The 14821-nt window shown below is 69.5% G+C and overlaps 1 protein-coding gene across 1 annotated transcript in view; it reads left to right on the forward strand.

Annotated features, from left to right (window-relative positions):
• Positions 1–5377: 5377 nt before the first annotated feature.
• HSPG2 (heparan sulfate proteoglycan 2) overlaps positions 5378–14821 on the forward strand; it is a 38857-nt gene continuing 29413 nt past the window's right edge. The window contains 12 exon segments of the mRNA XM_072883978.1: positions 5378–5530; positions 10226–10358; positions 10617–10700; positions 11143–11252; positions 11338–11396; positions 11900–12060; positions 12250–12277; positions 12279–12388; positions 13021–13236; positions 13305–13424; positions 13503–13634; positions 14646–14790. Coding sequence (XP_072740079.1) covers positions 5471–5530; positions 10226–10358; positions 10617–10700; positions 11143–11252; positions 11338–11396; positions 11900–12060; positions 12250–12277; positions 12279–12388; positions 13021–13236; positions 13305–13424; positions 13503–13634; positions 14646–14790 — 1358 coding nt within the window. The 5' untranslated portion in view covers positions 5378–5470.

Genomic DNA, 14821 nt, shown 5'->3' on the forward strand with positions numbered 1-14821 from the left:
CCCCACGTCCCTGTGCCCCCATAGCCCCCATACTGCCCCATGTCCTGTGTCCCCATAGCCCCCATACTGCCCCACATCCCTGTGCCCCCATAGCCCCCATACTGCCCCACGTCCTGTGTCCCTATAGCCCCCATACTGCCCCACGTCCTGTGTCCCTATAGCCCCCATACTGCCCCACATCCCTGTGTCCCCTATAGCCCCCATACTGCCCCATGTCCTGTGTCCCTATAGCCCCCATACTGCCCCACGTCCCTGTGCCCCCATAGCCCCCATACTGCCCCACGTCCCTGTCCCCTATAGCCCCCATACTGCCCCATGTCCTGTGTCCCCTATAGCCCCCATACTGCCCCACATCCCTGTGCCCCTATAGCCCACATACTGCCCCATGTCCTGTGTCCCCTATAGCCTCCATACTGCCCCATGTCCCTGTGCCCCTATAGCCTCCATACTGCCCAAGTCCTGTGTCCCCATAGCCCCCATACTGCCCCACGTCCCTGTGCCCCCCATAGCCCCCTACTGCCCCACGTCCCTGTCCCCTATAGCCCCCATACTGCCCCATGTCCTGTGCCCCCATAGCCCCCATACTGTGCCCCTATAGCCCCCATACTGCCGCATGTACTGTGCCCCTATAGCCCCCATACTGCCCCATATCCCTGTGCCCCCCATAGCCCCCATACTGCCCCATGTCCCTGTGCCCCTATAGCCCCCATGCTGCCCCACATCCCTGTGCCCCTATAGCTCCCATACTGCCCCATGTCCTGTGTCCATATAGCCCCCATACTGACCCATGTCCTGTGTCCGTATAGCCCCCATACTGCCCCACATCCCTGTGCCCCTATAGCCCCCATACTGCCCCATGTCCTGTGTCCCTATAGCCCCATACTGCCCCACATCCCTGTGCCTCTATAACCCCCATACTGCCCCATGTCCTGTGTCCCTATAGCCCCCATACTGCCCCATGTCCCTGTGTCCCCTATAGTCCCCATACTGCCCCACATCCCTATTTCCCTATAGCCCCCATACTGCCCCATGTCCTGTGTCCCTATAGCCCCCATACTGCCCCACATCCCTGTGCCCCTATAACCCCCATACTGCCCCACATCCCTATGTCCCCTATAGCCCCCATACTGCCCCATGTCCTGTGCCCCTATAGCCCCCATACTGCCCCATGTCCCTGTGCCCCCATAGCCCCCATACTGCCCCATGTCCTGTGTCCCTATAGTCCCCATACTGCCCCATGTCCCTGTGCACCCCTATAGCCCCCATACTGCCCCATGTCCTGTGTCCCCATAGCTCCCATACTGCCCCATGTCCCTGTGTCCCTATAGCCCCCATACTGCCCCATGTCCCTGTGTCCCCTATAGTCCCCATACTGCCCCACATCCCTATGTCCCCTATAGCCCCCATACTGCCCCATGTCCTGTGCCCCTATAGCCCCCATACTGCCCCACATCCCTGTGTCCCTATAGCCCCCATACTGCCCCACGTCCCTGTCCCCTATAGCCCCCATACTGCCCCATGTCCTGTGCCCTATAGCCCCCATACTGCCCCACATCCCTGTGCCCCTATAGCCCCCATACTGCCCCATGTCCTGTGCCCCTATAGCCCCCATACTGCCCCATGTCCTGTGCCCCCTATAGACCCCATACTGCCCCATGTCCTGTGTCCCTATAGCCCCCATACTGCCCCACGTCCCTGTGCCCCTATAGCCCCCATACTGCCCCATGTACTGTGTCCCTATAACCCCCATACTGCCCCATGTCCTGTGTCCCTATAGCCCCCATACTGCCCCATGTCCCTGTGTCCCTATAGCCCCCATACTGCCCCATGTCCTGTGTCCCTATAGCCCCCATACTGCCCCATGTCCCTGTGCCCCTATAGCCCCCATACTGCCCCACATCCCTGTGTCCCCATAACCCCCATACTGCCCCATGTCCCTGTGTCCCTATAGCCCCCATACTGCCCCACGTCCCTGTGCCCCTATAGCCCCATACTGCCCCATGTCCCTGTGCCCCTATAGCCCCCATACTGCCCCATGTCCCTGTGCCCCCATAGCCCCCATACTGCCCCATGTCCCTGTGTCCCTATAGCCCCCATACTGCCCCACATCCCTGTGCCCCTATAGCTCCCATACTGCCCCATGTCCTGTGTCCCTATAGCCCCCATACTGCCCCATGTCCCTGTGTCCCCATAGCCCCCATACTGCCCCATGTCCCTGTGCCCCTATAGCCCCCATACTGCCCGATGTCCCTGTGCCCCTATAGCCCCCATACTGCCCCACGTCCCTGTGTCCCTATAGCCCCCATACTGCCCCACGTCCCTGTGCCCCTATAGCCCCCATACTGCCCCACATCCCTGTGCCCCTATAGCCCCCATACTGCCCCATGTACTGTGCCCCTATAGCCCCCATACTGCCCCACGTCCCTGTGTCCCTATAGCCCCCATACTGCCCCACGTCCCTGTGTCCCTATAACCCCCATACTGCCCCATGTCCCTGTGCCCCTATAGCCCCCATACTGCCCCACATCCCTGTGCCCCTATAGCCCCCATACTGCCCCATGTCCTGTGCCCCTATAGCCCCCATACTACCCCACGTCCCTGTGTCCCTATAACCCCCATACTGCCCCATGTCCCTGTGTCCCTATAGCCCCCATACTGCCCCACATCCCTGTGCCCCTATAGCTCCCATACTGCCCCATGTACTGTGCCCCTATAGCCCCCGTACTGCCCCATGTCCCTGTGTCCCTATAGCCCCCATACTGCCCCACATCCCTGTGCCCCTATAGCCCCCATACTGCCCCATGTCCTGTGTCCCTATAGCCCCCATACTGCCCCATGTCCTGTGTCCCCTATAGTCCCCATACTGCCCCACATCCCTATGTCCCCTATAGCCCCCATACTGCCCCATGTCCTGTGTCCCCTATATCCCCCATACTGCCCCACGTCCCTGTGTCCCTATAACCCCCATACTGCCCCATGTCCTGTGCCCCTATAGCCCCCATACTGCCCCACATCGCTGTGCCCCTATAGCTCCCATACTGCCCCATGTCCTGTGTCCCCTATAGCCCCCATACTGCCCCACATCCCTGTGTCCCTATAACCCCCATACTGCCCCACGTCCCTGTGTCCCTATAGCCCCCATACTGCCCCACGTCCCTGTCCCCTATAGCCCCCATACTGCCCCACGTCCCTGTGTCCCTATAGCCCCCATACTGCCCCACGTCCCTGTCCCCTATAGCCCCCATACTGCCCCACGTGCCTGGGGGCTGTGGGGTTCCACGGCGACACCGTGTGTCCCGCGGGAGCACTTGTGTCACCCCCGTGTCTCCGTGGGCGCCTCCCACAGCCGCGTCCCCGTGGACGTTTGTGTCCCCGGGGTGCGGCACAGACCGTGTCCCCACGGCCCCCGCGTCCCCGTGCACGTGACCGAGCTGCCCCCTGGTGTCTCCCGTCCCCTCCGCGTGTCCCTGTGCGAGTTCCCAGAGACGCCTCTCTTGTCCCCCACGGTGTCCCCACGCACCCCCGTGTCCCCCTGCGAGTTCCCAGGGGAGCCCCCCATGCACCCCCCATGTCCCCACGCCCCCGTGTCCTCCTGCAGCTTCACAGGGGGGCTCCCCTTGTCCCCCACTCTGTCCCCACGCACCCCGTGTCCCCAAGCACGGGCACAAAGGTGCTCCCCGGCGTCCCCACGCCCCCGTGTCCCCGTGCAACTTCACAGAGCTGCCGCACAGCGGCCCCACGCACCCCGTGTCCCCGTGCAAGTTCACAGCGGTGCTCCCCTGTCCCCCACTGTGTCCCCACGCACCCCCGTGTCCCCATGCACATGCACAGAGGTCCCCCCGGCATCCCCACGCCCCCGTGTCCCCGTGCAATTTCACAGAGCTCCCCACCGGTGTCCCCACGCACCCCCGTGTTCCCCTGCAACTTCACAGAGCTGCCGCACAGCGGCCCCACGCACCCCCGTGTCCCCGTGCAAGGTCACAGGGGTGCCCCACGGCGTCTCCACGCACCCCCGTGTCCCCCTGCAACTTCATAGAGGTCTCCCCCGGCATCCCCACGCTCCCCCGTGCAACTTCACAGAGGTCCCCACCGGTGTCCCCACGCACTCCCGTGTCCACGTGAAAGTTCACAGAGATGCCGGACAGGGTCCCCCGCCCCCCTGTCTCCGTGAAAGTTCACAGCGGTGCCTCCTGGCGTCCCCACGCCCCCGCGTGTCCCCGTGCAACTTCACAGCGCTCCCCACCGGTGTCCCCACGCCCCCCCGTGTCCCCCTGCAAGTTCACAGCGGTGCCCCACGGCGTCCCCGCGCCCTCTTGTGTCCCCCTGTAAGTTCACAGAGCTGCCGCACCGGGTCCCCGCGCCCCGCGTGTCCCCCTGCAACTTCACAGCGCTCCCCACCGGTGTCCCCACGCCCCCGTGTCCCCTGCAACTTCACGGAGCTCCCCACGCCCCCGCGTGTCCCCCTGCAACTTCACAGAGCTCCCCCGGCATCCCCACACCCCCCGTGTCCCCCTGCAACTTCACAGCGCTCCCCACGCCCCCGCGTGTCCCCCTGTAAGTTCACAGAGCTCCCCCCGGCATCCCCACGCCCCCGCGTGTCCCCTGCAACTTCACAGAGCTCCCCCGGCATCCCCACGCCCCGCGTGTCCCCCTGCAACTTCACAGCGCTCCCCACCGGTGTCCCCACGCCCCGCGTGTCCCCGTGCAAGTTCACAGCAGTGCCCCACGGCGTCCCCGCGCCCTCTCGTGTCCCCCTGTAAGTTCACAGAGCTCCCCACCGGTGTCCCCACGCACCCCCGTGTTCCCGTGAAAGTTCACAGCGGTGCTCCCCGGCATTCCCACGCCCCCCGTGTCCCCTGCAACTTCACGGAGCTCCCCACGCCCCCGCGTGTCCCCCTGTAAGTTCACAGAGCTCCCCCCGGCATCCCCACACCCCCCGTGTCCCCTGCAACTTCACAGCGCTCCCCACCGGTGTCCCCACGCACCCCCGTGTCCCCTGCAACTTCACGGAGCTCCCCACGCCCCCGCGTGTCCCCTGCAACTTCACAGCGCTCCCCCCGGCATCCCCACGCCCCCCGTGTCCCCCTGCAACTTCACAGCGCTCCCCACCGGTGTCCCCACGCCCCCCGTGTCCCCGTGAAAGTTCACAGAGCTGCCGCACCGGGTCCCCGCGCCCCCGTGTCCCCCTGCAACTTCACAGAGCTCCCCCCCCGGCGGCCCCACGCCCCCGCGGGTCCCCCCGGCAAGTTCCCCGCGTTGCCCCCCGTTCCCCCCCGCGCCCCCCCGCGCTCGTGCCCGCCGTGGGCGCGCTCCCGGGCGGCCCCGCCCCGCGCGGATCGGATCGGATCGGATCGGGGAGGGGCGGGGCGGGCCCCGGGCGGCGGCGCGGAGCGGAGCGGAGCGGAGCGGCCGGAGCGGAGCCGGAGCGGAGCGGGGCGGCGGGGCCGGAGCGGCGGGGCCGAGCGGGGCGATGGGGCCGCGGGTACCGGCGGCGCTGGGCGCCCTCCTGCTGCTCGGAGCCCTCCTCGGAGTGAGTGAGCCCCGGCCCCGCGGGAACGGGGACCCCAGGGCGGGGGGGTCCCGAAGGGAGTTGGGGCGCCCGGAAGAGTTGGGGTCCCCTAAAGGAGCTGGGGCCCTGTAAGGGAGCCGGGGTCCCCTAAGGGAGTGAGTCGAGGCGGCCGCGATGTCCCCGGAGGGAATTGGGGTCCCCCCCCCCCGAGCTACGGGGGGTTCGGGGTCCCCGGCGCCGTGCTCTGGTCCCTACGGGATCGGGGTCCCCCAGGGCGCCAAGGGGGTGCAGGGCCCGCATCCCCTAAGGGGTCGGGGTCCCCCCCGGACTGGGGGCACGTGGGGTCCCCATCGCCCTGCTCCGGCCCCTCAGGGGGTCGGGGTCCCCCGTGTACCAGGGGGGTGCAGGGACCCCAGCACCCGGCCCTGCCCCGTCAGGGAACTGGGGTCCCCCTGGGCACCAGGGAGGTGCGGGGTCCCCCTCTCCGTGCCCTGCCCCATCCGGGAACTGGGGTCCCCCGTGACGCCGGGGCACACGGGGCCCCCGTGTCTGGTCCCCTCAGGGACTCGGGGTCCCCCGGGGACCGGGGGCGCGCGGGGTCCCCGTCCCCCGGCCCCGGCCCCTCAGGGAACGGGGGTCCCCCATGAAGCCGGGGAGCCTGGTGTCCCCGTCCCCCCTCCTGTCCCCTCAGGGACTCGGGGTCCCCCGGGGACCGGGGGCGCGCGGGGTCACCCTGCCCCGTCCCCTCAGGGAACGGGGGTGCCCCAGGCCCTGGGCTGGGGGGATCCCCGTCATCCCCCAGCGCCACCCATGGGTCCCTGACCCTGGGGGTCGGGCTGTGCCCCCCCGGCACCCCACTGCCCCCCTCCCCCTGGGGCACGTCCTGCTTTTGGGGTGCTGCTGCCCCTGCGCCCCCACCCCCTCTCCCGCCCCGGCTAAATTTAAAGGGTGACGGGTGGCGCCGCCGCCCTAAAAATAACTGTCCCAAAATACCCCCGGGGAGGGGCTGCGTCTGGGGGAGCCCGGGGGGGTCACGCCCGGCTGGGGTGCAGCGGGGGGGTGACACCTCTGGGTGCCCCCCAGGGGGGTGCAGGGAGGGTTTGTGCCGTGGGGCTGGGCACCCCTCTTTGAGGGGGTCCCCAAGTAGGGGGGGCTGGTGGCAATGTGGGGGGCCCCCGGCACGGGGGGGCGGGGGTGGTTTGGGGCTGGGACGGTGCCCGGGCCTGAGAACAGAGGGGACCTTGTTGCTCAGGGCCATGCTGGCAGGGCTGCCCCCCCCCTCCGTGGGGCTCCCACCCACGTCCCGGGGGGGGCTGGTGAGGACGGAGGGGGAAGTCCCCCACTTTGCACCCCCTCCAGCCCCATTCTGCTATGGGACCGGGGGGATTTTGGGGACACCCTGGTGGGGTGGCACCCCAATATCCCCCCCCCCCGGGATGCTGAGGAATGCGCCCCACAAAAAAAAAAAATGCAGGGGGGGTCCACCCACTCCACGGGGGGTCTGGCGTGGGGGTGATGGGGTGCCCCCGAGGGCTGCGCAGGGTCACGGGGGGATGGGGGGCGAGGGCGCAGCAGGAATGCGCGATAAGATCGCCAGGCCTGGGGGGAAGGGGTGGGGACAAGGGGGGGGGGGGGCACGCACACGCGTGTGCACGCACACGCACCCACCCGGGGCGCTCCCGGCACCCTCGTGCTTGCACCCTCGCTCTTGCACGCTTGCGTGTGCTTCTTGCACGCTCGTGTGCACGCTCGCCCCAGCTTCGCTCGCTCCCACGCCTCTGGGGGGGCTCGTGTCTCCCGTGGGGACCCTCGTGTCTCCCGTGGGGACCCTCGGGGACTTTTGGGGACCCCCAGAGCCCCCCAGGGCCCCACACGCACGTGGCCCCGCGCGCTCCCGGCGCGCTTCAGCTCTTTCCCATCGCCAAAGATGGCCTGGCCGGGAGGAGGAGGAGGAGGAGGAAGAGCAGGAGCCAGCCCGGGCGCCTGGGTCCCCGCCAGGACGCCTGGGTCCCCTCGGCGCCCCCGGGGCGTTCCCGCCCCCCCCCCCCCCCCCAAACCCGGCTCTTTTGGGATAAATTAGGCGCTGCCAGCGGGGAGGAATGCAGCCGGGGGGGGACATTTTTTGGGGCCCCCTCCGGGACTGACTTTGACCCCGCAGCTGTTTTCACCCCCAAATTGCCGGGGGCGGGCGGCAGCTGCCCGTCCCCCCCGGGACCAGCATCCCACCAGCTGTGCTGGCAGCCCCCAAAACCCGGGGTGCCAACCCCCCAAACCCGGGGGCGGCTCGGCACCGCAGCGGGGTCCCCTCGGTCCCGGGGGACCCCCAGGGGCGGAGGAAGGTTTTTTGGGGGGGAAACAGCTTTTAGCCGCGACCTTGGGGGAACAATAAGACTGGGGGCTGCTATTAATAACCCCCGGTTATTATTCCTGCCGTGCGTCACCTCCTCTTCCTCGCCCGGATGAAGTAAGGGGGGGGCACATCCAGATTTGGGGGCCACATCCAGATTTTGAGGGCGCACGTCCAGATTGGGGGGGGCACATCCAGATTTTGACGAGGGGGCACATCCACATTGGGGGGGGTGCGAGGTTCCCCGCAATGTGGGGCACGAGGTTCCTCGAGCGAAGCCGCACGCGGGACAGGGTGGTGCTTCCTCACCCTCCTCTTCCTCGCCCCCCACCCAGGGTGCGGGGCAGGATTTGGGCCGGCGAGTGGAAAATGTGAGCGGCGGCGGCGGCGTCCGGCCGGGCGCGGTGCCCCGGCGGCGGGGGGAACCCAGGCGTCCGGGTGCGGGGCCGCGGCGCGGGGAGGCTTCCGGTAACAGGAGAGGGGTGATTGTCCCTTCCCCGGCCACCGCCGGTGACGGGGACAGGCAGCTGCCCTTCCGCCTGCCCGCCATGGGGCCTGCTGCCTGCCGGGGCTGAGCACCCGCCCGCTCGGTGCATGTGTGGGGAGCGGGGGCAGAGCACCCACATGCTCGGTGCAGGCAAGGAGGGTTGATGGCAGAGCACGGACACACTCAGTGCATGTGTGTAGGGCAGCAGCAGAGCACCCACACGCTCAGTGCACGCATGGGGGGGCAACGGCAGAGCACCCACACGCTCGGTGCATGTCTGGGGCGCAGCAGCAGAGCACCCACACGCTCAGTGCATGCATGGGGGGGCAACGGCAGAGCACCCACACGCTCGGTGCATGTCTGGGGCGCAGCAGCAGAGCACCCACACGCTCAGTGCATGCATGGGGGGGCAACGGCAGAGCACCCACACGCTCGGTGCATGTCTGGGGCGCAGCAGCAGAGCACCCACACGCTCAGTGCACGCACGGGCTCCTCCGTGCCTCAGTTTCCCCCCTGCACCCCCCCACCCCACCTCCCCCCCCCACGCAGCTGGTGCGGGGCTGGCACCCAGGGGGTGCCCCCACCCAGACCCAGGCTCCCTTGGGGTGCTGGGTGTGCGTCCCCCCCACCTCCTTGTGCGGGCGCGTGGCCAGGTCCCCCCTTGTCCCCCCTTGTCCCCCCCGTCACCCCCCCCCAGCGCCCGCTTAATCCCCCGGCGCTTGTTTGCACAGCAAAGTGCTGCCCCGACGGATTCCTGGCCACGGCGGGCGCCGGGGGGGCGGGGGGCACCCACCCCTGGCACCGCAGCGGGCGCTGGGGGCACCCACCGGGGCGGCGCACACGCGTGTGCGCAGACGCGGGGCTGCGGATGCAGGCGTGCAGGCCCGTGCCGGTGCACACGCGTGTGCACGCAGGCGGCGGTGCGAATGTGCGTGCGCAGTCACGCGTGGGTGTGCGCCCGCTCGCGTCGGTGCACGCGTGTAGCGGTGCAAAGGCGCGCGCGCCGGCTGCGCGTTGGCGTGCGCGTGCATCCCCGCGTGGGTGCACGCGTGCGGCGGTGCAAGTGCACAACCGCGTGCGCGTGCGTCTGGGCTGGTGCACGCACGTAGCGGTGCAAATGCCCGTGCGCGGCCCCACGCCGCCGTGCACGCGCGTCCCCGTGTTGGTGCGCACGTGCGGCGGTGCAAGCGTGCGAGCGCAGCCGCACGCTGCTGTGCACACGCGTCCCCACGCTGGTGCGTACGCGCAGTGGTGCACAGGGGCGTGCACAGCCCCACACCGCTCTGCGCACGCGTCCTCATGTCAGTGCACGCGTGTAACGGTGCAAACACACGTGCACAGCCCCGGGCTGCTCTGCACACGCGTCCCTGTGTTGGCGCGTGCACGTAGGAGTGCAAGCGCGTGTGCGCGGCCACGTGTCAGCGTGCACGTGTGCCCCCGTGTCGGCGCGCACGTGTAGTGGTGCAAAACGCGTGTGCACAGCCACGTGCCGGCGTGCACACGCGTCCCCATGCCGGTGCACCCGTGTAGCAGTGCAAACGCGCGTGCACGCTGACACGTGGCCGTGCTTCGCGGCCCCGTGCCGGTGCACGCGCGGAGCAGCGCACACGCGTGTGCGCGGCCCGCGCTGCCCTCGCACACGCGCCCCCCCGCGTGCCTGCACACGCGTGTGCCCGCTGCCGTGGCGCTGCCGTGGCGGCGCAGGAATGCGGTGGGTGGGCGATGAGCTCATCCCCCCCCCGCGCCGTGCCGGCCGTGACTCCACCGCACAGCTATGCAGCCCCGGCCCTGCCAGCACCCACCCGTGTCGTGTGTCCCCCCCCCGCCTCGGTGCCGGTGACGTGGCCTGGCACCCAGCGGGGGGGTGACGGGTGTCCCCCAGGTCGCCCGCGGCACCCGGGGCTTGGCCGAGACCTCCTTCCCCGAGGACACGGTGGCCGACCACGTCGGGGGGACGCGGGGACGGCGGTTCTACGCGCACCTCTCCGACGACGAGGACCTGGTGGCATCCGGCGGTAAGGTGGCGCCGGGTGGGTGGGTGTCACCGTGGGGGGGTGCCACCGTGAGTGGGTGCCACCGCGGGTGGGGGCCACCCTGGGTGCCGCTCGCGCTGTCCCTATTGCGCACGGCACCGGGACCCGGTGGCGTCCGGTGGTCAGGTGGCACTGGGTGCCACGGGTGGGTGGGAGCCCCCCTGGGTGGGCGTCACCACGAGCGGGTGCCACCATGGGTGGGTGCCCCCCTGGGTGCCACCCGTGCTGTCCCCATTGCAGATGGCAGCGGGGAGGACGGCAGCGGCGTCACCTGGCTGCCGGCGAGCGCTACCCACGTCCCCGGCGTCGGGCTGGCGCCCATCGGTAAGGGGACGCCGTGGGGTGGCACCTGTCCCCTGGGTGTCACTCGCGTGTCACCGCTCTCAAGCTCTGTCTGCTCTCCATCCTCCTCTTCCTCCTCTTCCTCTTCTTCCTCCTCTTCCTCCTCCTCGGCGGGCAGCGCCCGTGCCCCCCCCCGCGCCGGCGGGCATGGTGGTGGCTGAGCCCGAGGACGACCCCCCACTGAGTAAGTGACACATTTTGGGGGACCCCCCCTTCCTGCACCCCCACTTTTTCCCCCAGTGCTGTATATGGGGGGGCACCCCCAAATATTGGGGGGGCAGCTGGATGGAGGGGTCACAGCTGGATGGGGCGGTCACAGCTGGATGGGGGGGTCACAGCTGGATGGGGGGTGGTGGGGGTATTTTTGGGAGTGCAGGTGCCACCCCCATTTCTGACACTCCCCCCTGTTTTTGACCCCCCCCAGTTTATTTCCGGGCGCTGGTGAACTTCACCCGCAGCATCAACTACAGCCAGCGGCTGGAGGACCCCGAGTCCGAGGAATTTCGGGAGGTTTCCGAGGCCGTGGTGGATACGGTGAGGGGGGGTCACGGTAGGGGTGCTGGGGGTGGGGGCACCCAAGGCAGCACCCTGACCCCCCCGTTTTCTGCCTGCCCCCCAGTTGGAGTCGGAGTATTACAAGGTGCCCTGGGAGCAGGTGGTCAGCGTGGTCTTCATCAAGTGAGCTGGGGGCTTGGGGGTTTGGGGGGCTCGGGGGCTTGGGGGTGCTCGGGGGTTTGGGGAGGCAAGGGGGATGGGGAGGTTTGGGGGTGCAGGGGAGCTGGGGGGATGGGAAGGATTGGGGGCGACGGGGAGGCCATTGGGGAGGTTTGGGGGGGCGACGGGGAGGTGGGGGTGATGGGGAGGGTTTGGGGTGCAGGGGAGGTTTGGGGGGCAGGGAGGTCCAGGGAGTCAGTGGGGAGGTCGGGGGTGATGGGAAGTTTGGGGGACAGTGGGGAGTTTGGGGGTGATGGGGAGGTTTGGGGTGCGGGGAGGTTGGGGCTATGGGGATGTTTTGGGGGGCTGTGGGGAGGTTTGAGGGTGATAAGGTTGGGGGGTGATGGGGAGGTTTGGGGGTGCAGGGGCAGGTGGGGGGGGCCATGGTGGGGTTTGGGGGTGACGGAGAGGTTTGGGGGTGCAGTAGGGAGATTTTGGGGTGCTGACCCCCTTTCCACCCCCCCCAGAGAGCTGGAAGGCGACGTCTTCGTGGAGCTGGACGTGGGCTCGGAGGGGAACGGGGACGAGGCGCAGCTGGGGGGGGTCCTGCGGGACCTGCTGGCCGCCGGCTCCATCGCCTCCTACCTCACCTCCCCCCACGGCTTCCAGTTCCGGCGCCTGGGGGCCGGTGGGTGCCGGGGGCTGGGGGCTATGGGGGGCTGGGGGGTGGGGGGCTCAGGCCACCCCGTATTAACCCGCGGTCCATCACATCACCCGGTGCCACGTACCGGTGCGTCTCGACCCCCACCCCGCCCCAAATTTCTGGTGGGTGGATATTGGGGGGGTCACCCTGATTGTGCCCCCTCCCCCCACCCAGTGACCCCCACCCACGCGCCTGCACCCCCGGGAGTTCACCTGCGGCAGCGGCGAATGCGTCGCCGGCGAATACCGCTGCGACCGCCGGCCCGATTGCCGCGACGCCTCCGACGAGGACGGCTGCGGTGAGACACCCCCATAACCCCTCCCCCGCTGCACCCCCATGTCCCCTCTGTAACCCCCCTAAGCCCCCCCACACCCCCATTTCCCCAAAACCCTCCCACATCCCCATTTCCCTCTATAACCCCTAAACCCCCCACTGCACCCCATTTCCCTCTATAAACCCCCTGCACCCCCATTTCCCCTCTATAAACCCCCTGCACCCCCATTTCCCCATAAACCCCCACCCTGCACCCCCATTTCTCCTCTATACCCCCTATAACCCCCACACCCCCATTTCGCCTCTATAACCCCCCAAAATCCCCCACTGCACCCCCATTTCCCCCATAACCCCCCACTCTGCACCCCCATTTCTCCTCTATACCCCCGTAAACCCCCACACCCCCATTTCCCCCATAAGCCCCCCACTGCACCCCCATTTCCCTCTATAACCCCCATAAACCCCCCTGCATCCCCATTCCCCCCATAAACCCCCCGCACCCCATTTCTCCTCTATACCCCCTATAACCCCCTAAATCCCCCTGCACCCCCATTTCCCTCTATACCCCCATAACCCCCGCACCCCCATTCCCCCCATAAACCCTCCCCATCCCCGTTCCCCCATTCCCCCATGACCCCCCATCCCCGCAGACCCCCGACACGGATGCCCCCACCACCGCCCGCCCCGCCACCACTCGCCCGCTGAGCACCGTCACCGCCGCCGCCACCACCGCCCCGCGCCGCCCCCTCACCCCGCGTCCCCCCGCGCTGCCGGCGGGCGGGTGCCAAGCGGGCGAAGCCGCCTGCGCCGACGGGCGCTGCGTCCCCCGGGATTACCTCTGCGACGGCGAGCCCGACTGCGCCGACGGCAGCGACGAGGAAGCTTGCGGTGAGTTTGCGGCGAGGCGGCGGGGGCGGGGGGGACCCTCTGGGTGCTGACCCCCCCCCCTCGCCCAGGCACCCCCTCACCCTGCGAACCCAACGAGTTCAAGTGCCGCAACGGGCACTGCGCCCTCAAGCTCTGGCGTTGCGACGGCGAGAACGACTGCGGGGACGGCTCCGACGAGACCGATTGCCGTGAGTACGGCCCCGGGTTGGGGACGCACGCGGTGGTGACGCGGTCCCGGTTGACACGTGTCGCCGTCGCCGCTGCAGCCACCAAGGCACCCGGTGCGGCGTGCGGGCCGGCGGAGTTTCGGTGCGTGGCGAGCGGGACCTGCATCCGCGCCAGCTACCAGTGCGACCGGGAGCCCGACTGTCCCGACCGCTCCGACGAGGTCGGCTGCGGTGAGTGACACCGCGAGGGGACGCGTCGGCCAGGGGAGGGGACACCTCTGCCGCGTGTGGGGACGTGGTGCCTGGGGCTGGCTTGGGGACCCTGTGGCGTGGCTGCGTGCCGGGGGTGCTGCGCCCGAGCTGCGCTGGGGATGTGGTGCTGTGGCACCGGGCTGGGGACACTGTGCCCAGGGACTCCGTACGATGGCACCGGGCTGGGGACACTGTGCCTGAGCTGTCCTGGGGACACAGGGCCGGGGACACTGTGTCACGGCAGCGTGGCGGGGAGCTGTGCTGGGGACCCTCTGTCATGGCACTGGGCTGGGGACCCTGCGCTGGGGACACCGCGCAAGCCGTGCCACGCTGGGGACCCAGTGCCGTGGCATGGTGCTGGTGCCGCGCCGGGTCCCCTTGCCGGTGGCCCCGTCCCCAAGCCAGGCCAGGGTCCCCTTGCCGGTGGCCCTGTCCCCAAGCAGTGCTGCGCTGGGTCCCCTTGCCGGTGGCCCCATCTCCAGGCGGTGCCGTGCCGGGTCCCCTTGCCGGTGGCCCCGTCCCCAAGCCAGGCCGGGGTCCCCTTGCCGCTGGCCCCGTGCCCAGGCGGTGCCGTGCTGGGGTCCCCTTGCCAGTGGCCCTGTGCCCAGGCGGTGCCATGCTGGGGTCCCCTTGCCGGTGGCCCCGTCCCCAAGCCAGGCTGGGGTCCCCTTGCCGGTGGCCCTGTCCCCAAGCGGTGCCGTGCTGGGTCCCCTTGCCGGTGGCCCCATCTCCAGGCGGTGCCGTGCCGGGTCCCCTTGCCGGTGGCCCTGTCCCCAAGCCAGGCCGGGGTCCCCTTGCCGGTGGCCCCGTGCCCAGGCGGTGCCGCGCCGGGGTCCCCTTGCCGGTGGCCCCGTCCCCAAGCCAGGCCGGGGTCCCCTTGCCGCTGGCCCCGTGCCCAGGCGGTGCCGTGCTGGGGTCCCCTTGCCGGTGGCCCCGTGCCCAGGCGGTGCCGCGCTGGCCCCGCGGGTGGTGACGGGGGGCCCCGGGCAGTGCCCCCGCAGGTGGTGACGCTCCCGCAGGAGTCGGTGCGGGCCGAGCCGGGCCAGGCCGTCACCTTCACCTGCGTGGCCACCGGCGTCCCCACCCCCATCATCACCTGGCGCCTCAACTGGGGCCACACCCCCAGCAGCCACAGGTGGGGCGGGGCCTCGGGGGGCGCGGTCCCG

Source organism: Ciconia boyciana, chromosome 19, assembly GCF_034638445.1.
Source record: "Ciconia boyciana chromosome 19, ASM3463844v1, whole genome shotgun sequence".
Lineage (NCBI taxonomy): Eukaryota > Metazoa > Chordata > Aves > Ciconiiformes > Ciconiidae > Ciconia > Ciconia boyciana.